A 6055-nucleotide genomic window follows, 5' to 3' on the forward strand; every position below is an offset into this window, starting at 1 on the left:
CACCTGGTTCATTTGTGCTGGTATTTCCAAAATCAAATTCTCGGAGGTTCCTTCCTAGCTCTTTTAATTATCAAGTTTCTATTTCATTGCGCTGTTCAGAAATAAATCACAAATGAAGTTAATTAATATGAAGAACTGCATACTAAAGGTATACAGGGTTCTTCATGATAAAAAGGGTGTTTTTTTTAGAGCTATAGAACATTAAACTATAAAACAACGATGGATTATTCGATTGGCATGAATTTTATTTATCCGCAAGATAATCTTGTGGCATTACATTTTAAATATGATTTCTGGCATATGCCTGCCACGGCTGGCTCAGATGTAATCCAATCTGGACGTCCAATTTTCGATGACTTTTTCCAACATTTGTGGCCGTATATCGGCAATAACACGGCGAATGTTGTCTTCCAAATGGTCAAGGGTTTGTGGCTTATCCGCATAGACCAATGACTTTACATAGCCCCACAGAAAGTAGTCTAGCGGTGTGAAATCACAAGATCTTGAAGGTCAATTCACAGGACAGGTCCAAAACGTGAAATTAGGCGGTCACCAAACGTGTCTTTCAATAAATCGATTGTGGCACGAGCTGTGTGACATGTTGCGCCGTCTTGTTGGAACCACAGCTCCTGGACATCATGGTTGTTCAATTCAGGAATGAAAAAGTTAGTAATCATGGCTCTATACTGATCACCATTGACTGTAACATTCTGGCCATCATCATTTTAAAGAAGTACGGACCAATGATTCCACCAGCCCATAAAGCACACCAAACAGTCAGTTTTTCTGGATGTAACGGTGTTTCGACATACACTTGAGGATTAGCTTCACTCCAAATGCGGCAGTTTTGTTTGTTGACGTAGACATTCAACCAGAAGTGCGCTTCATCGCTAAACAAAATAAAATGGACGTAGTGCTCGATGCGTATTCCGCACAGAACCATTATTTTCGAAATAAAATTGCACTATTTTCAAGCGTTGTTCAGGCGTGAGTCTATTCATAATGAATTGCCAAACCAAACTGAGAATAAATCACTTGACAGCTGTTAAATCGGTCGCCATCTTGAATAGTAATGCCAACTTAAAGTTATATACCTCAAAAAAAGCACCCCTTATAAGCGCAGAACGTCAAGATGTGATATGAAAAAAGTTTTCATTAACTTACCATCTAAAATGCACCATATTCGAGAAACAGGGTGTTGAAATAGAAGAAAAAATACCTCCGGAACCTTTTATCATACATAAAACAGCTTTCGTAAGCATTTTATAATCATAATAAGCTTTGTTTTGCGTGACTTTTTTTTAACTTAATTGTTGAAGGTTTCGAAGGGATAGTGGGTGTTTATCTCCCCAAATTCTAGGCCAATGTTTTGTACACAAAAATGGTACACTTGGTCATACGCTTTAAAGTAGACCGTTTTCGAGAAAAATCAACTTTTATGTTGAAAAACATGGCCTTCACCGTTGACCTTTTTTTTAAATCTCAAAAACTACAGGTTAACAATTTGAAAATGTTTTCTGAATAACTGAACAATGCTTACGAAAGCTGTTTTCTGTACGATAAAGGTTCCGGCAATATCCTCAAAAAACAATTTTTTTGTTAATCTGCGAAGGGGTGTAACTTTCCCAGAGGGAGGTTTTTCAAATAATTTTATGCCGAATATCCGCCTTGAAATTCTTCCCAGAATCATCCCTTACATTTTTTCTGTGTTATTCAGATACACCCTGTATATGGGGCAAAAAATTCATTTTTATTATTATAAAGGCCTACAAGAATATCTTGTCTAGCCTCTAGCTCTTCTAAATTTAGCACACTGTCCATTATCTAGCTCGAATTCATTACGTTATCAACAGTACCTATTTGCTTCAATCTCGTCAAATTATCAAATAAACATTGGATGCATAACTGTTGAAATTGATACCATAAATATGCAACAAGAAAATTGTCGCATAATTGGTCATCATCCCATCTTCCACTAGGCTTCCTTCAACACCTACTACTAGATGACACAATATCTTTAGAATTATAATTTGATACAATATGAAATCAACGTATGACATCAACCCAACAGTTTATTTTTATTCATATCCCACCTAAAATCCCATCCTTCTGGTTGATATCATTTCGAACAACTTGTCAGACTGCTCATTTCGTGTTGGTCACCTCATCAGAACCATATAAAATTGAGAATTTTGCGTACAAATCAAAATTTTTGCAAAATTACAGCAATGTTTAGCCTTCAAGGACGAGCACTCATTTGAGAGAATTATTTATTTCCAAAAATGAAAGCGTCTGATATGCATTTTGCGAGCTGAAATTTTGAAATCGGAGAACAAATTGCTTCCTATCCAAATAGTAATCAAAATTTCAAATTTCCTCGGAAGCGAAATGGCATTTGAAATCTATTCTATTTTAAGCAATGAACGCTGACTCATAATTAACCGATTGATTATTCAAATATATTCCAAACTATTTCTCTACAATTTGTGACACAGTTTTTCAACCATCTGCTCACTCATACCTATAATGACTTTCAGATTCATAAAAATGATACTTATTTTTATATCGGCCATAAAGTCATGGAAAAGATAATCAATTCTTGATTGGAGCTCATGTGTTGATTACGTAGACAACATCACTTCACAAATTTAAATTACGTGATCCTTTGCCAAATATTCTTCTGTTAATATCAAATAATTTTCAACTCCTAAAATTTGACTTTTTTGAAAATAATGTATAAAGGCTTTTTTTACAAATGTTTGTCTTGTAGAAAGATCATATCTAATAACAACTCGATTGTATTTCGCTTCAATTATAAAGGTTTTTCCAATAGGGAGTTTCATTTTCATATTGAAAAACTATATTCTAAGAGAAGTCAACAGGTGTTTATTTCATTGTAGAGAGAAACGATGGAAAACTATATCAGCCAAATGGCCACTACGGCTACGTTTGCAGCACCATATCCTTTTCAGAGAAATTTGCGGCTGTATGTCCTCGATAACTGCAATCTCCAATTCCATCTTTGAGGTCCTGCATCGATTGTGGAGCATTGGCATAAACTTTATCTTTTTCGTGGCTCCAAAAAATCAAGTCTGAAGGTGTTAAATCACAAGATATCGGTGGCCGATTGTGATTACTTCTTCGAGAAATAACGCCAGGAAACTTTTTCTTGCAAAATTTGATTGTCTCGTTGTGTGCGAGCCATTAGCGTGGAGAATCTTGATTTTATTGTTGAATGCTTCATCAGGAATCCATTTTTCATAACTTCACAATAGCTAAATCATTAAACTGAGAAAAACATTGACCCTTTTGAAAAACTAAAGACTTTTTTATGGATAAATCACATAGTAAAATATTTTTGGGCATGAATGGATAATTTCAAAATTAATCAAATTATGTTACGCTACTGCTATAGTGTCCCGTCAGACAAGGAATGATGAATGTTGGCATCAAAACAAATGCCTCAGTTACAAGGCGATTTCCTTTTCTCTTATTAATGTTCTAATGTTCAGCGATTTCTGCCCAAGACACACCCTCTCACACCATCATGGAGAGGTGACCCTTCTAAATCCGCCAGGGCCGAAATAGTGTGGCGCAAAAACCCATAGAGCCATCTGTGAGCAAACAGAGTCACTGCATACTCCCCCACCAGTACCGACGACCTACGTAGGTGTACTAGGGGGGAAGAGAGCGCATGCAAGCTGTGAAGGCGGAAATGCAAGGCTCAGCATGCCATCGGCGCTAATGTGCAATGAACACTCCAGTAACCGTGAATCACTATTCATTTTTTTGTGAAACCAAATTTTCTCATCAAAACTGTAGGATTTACTTGTGATATGAACGTTCAACACTAAATTGTTGTTATTGTCAAAATTTTCTTCGAAGTTTCAAAATGGTGGAGCTTCTTTCCTTGGCGATCCGTTGCTTTGTATAATGGAGAGAATAAATTTGGTTCGTTTCATTTTAAATATGCTTTGACATTTCACTGATGAATATAAAACATGAGGAAAACACTGACGTGAACTCAGGAGCTTTTGAGAGCTAGTTCATTCCCTCGCATATTAACTGTTAAGTGGTGGTTCCATTTTGGAGGGGGGGAGGTCATGACCCCCTACACCCCCTCCTGGGACCGCGCTTGGATGAACATACTCTTTTTCTCAGAATCTACAGTTTGCATGACACAAAATCAATAGATTGTATCATATTACAGGTAATTGAATGATATATTCCTTATCTTAGTCTGAAAGTATTGAAGGACCACAAACCAAAAAGAAGTGGCAATTAAAAATTAATATCAACTTTCCATAAGAAGTGAAAAACTAGTCATAGGAAAATGAAATTAAAGAATGTCAAACATTGATATGTGTATATATTTAGAAAAACCAAATTTTCAATCAACAGATACAACAAAATATAAAACAAGAACAATATATTCTCATTTGACAATAAAGTTCTTTTCATTAAAAATTACTATATTATTTGAAAAAACATTTTTTATAGACAAAGACAACACAATACAAAACAAGAACAATGAATGTATTTTCATTTGATGCATTTGCATTTGATCACACATATTTTTTTATTAAAAATTATTATGTATATTTTGAGTAGTCAGTATCACAAATTTTTTGAGATTTTCCATTTCAACCTTCACCTTTTAAAACCAATATTTTTTCATAGATTTCATTCTTCAAAAGTCAGCCTTGAGCAGAATATTGAATTCAGTTACTCTTACCATTTATTTTGTGAAGTTTACCTCGACTCACATTATCAAAAAATAATAAGCCTGAAGCTCTCTCTATGGATTCTGGAGGGACCTAAGCAACAAATAAATAATGCAAAACATCAAAACTCATGAAAAAAATCATTAGTAAAAATTTCATATTAAAATCAACATTTTACCATGAAAGATGTTAGTGGAGTATCTGAACTTATGGGGGCATTTGGCAAACAATATGACTCCATATGCAATTGTCCATTATCAGTTTCCCCAACAATAACCTTGTAGAAATGAGTGGGAACAGCAACAAAATTTTTTCCAATTACTTCATAATTCACATAATTCTTTCCATCAGATCCCTTTCTGTTTTGAAAAATCATGATAATTTTTAGGATTCAAAATTTAATGATTTTCTCTCTTACTTTGGGAGATACAAAGGTCCGGTACAGCAGTAAACATTCTTATAAACTTTGGTCATTTTTCTAACGTATTTCTCTAAACTATTCCAATAGTCTCTGTTGAATCCGACAGCTACTTGAGGAGCAATATTAGATAGAAAAAAAGTTTCTTCAACATGTTTCTGATGCGCCTTATGGTTTCCAGCAGCTGCTAAATGTCCCCTATCATAACCAGAACCCTTATAATCGGAATTTTGAGACCTGAAAAAATTTAACAATAACTAGAAAATTATGAATGAGGAAAGACTTAAACCTAAAGAATGGATGAATACTCTCGTCAGGCTTGAATTCACATTTAGATCTATCAACATCCGAGTTTCTCTTAACAGTTTCAGGAGTTAAGTGTTCGAATACCCAGTGAGCTACCTTATTCCTTCGATCGTAGCTCAGAACATAATCCTCGAATGATCGAACATTATCTAGACTTGGAAATCCGTATTTCATTATCTGAGATATCCTATTCGCCATTGATGTTTTTGTGTCTGATATTTGAGGAGTAAATGGTGTTGCAGCTGATACAGTCCCAAATATTGGAAGAGCGGGATATTTTTGTATATCATTGGTGATGAACTTTCGCTGAAAATAAATACCACCACAGAAGCAACTGACGCCGAAGCCACTTGTGAATATAAATTTTTTAAACATTAGTCTAGCCATAATAAAATTTGTTATATTCCGGCGTAACAAATAGGTTATGTTTGTTTGACGTAACAATCATAGAACACTATAAATAAAATTAAATCCGTCATAGAGTATCAATTTCTTGCCTCTTATTTTTTATGAGACAATAATGTTATATCTTGACGAAATATTTTATTGAAAAAATGAATAAGAACAGTCCTCTCTCAATAAAAATTATTATGAAGACACCTGTTTC

The 6055-nt window shown here is 34.6% G+C and overlaps 1 protein-coding gene across 1 annotated transcript; it reads right to left on the reverse strand.

Moving 5' to 3' along the window:
- Positions 1-4351: 4351 nt before the first annotated feature.
- Positions 4352-5883, reverse strand: LOC123681830 (endonuclease G, mitochondrial-like). The gene is made up of 4 exons (XM_045620140.1): positions 5432-5883; positions 5143-5379; positions 4903-5083; positions 4352-4817 (listed from the first exon to the last, which is right to left on the reverse strand). Exons 1-4 carry the CDS (start codon positions 5833-5835, stop codon positions 4722-4724), a joined length of 918 nt encoding a protein of 305 aa, XP_045476096.1. The 5' UTR covers positions 5836-5883; the 3' UTR covers positions 4352-4721.
- Between the last annotated feature and the right edge of the window lie 172 nt (positions 5884-6055).

Source organism: Harmonia axyridis, chromosome 1, assembly GCF_914767665.1.
Source record: "Harmonia axyridis chromosome 1, icHarAxyr1.1, whole genome shotgun sequence".
NCBI classification, from domain to species: Eukaryota; Metazoa; Arthropoda; class Insecta; order Coleoptera; family Coccinellidae; genus Harmonia; species Harmonia axyridis.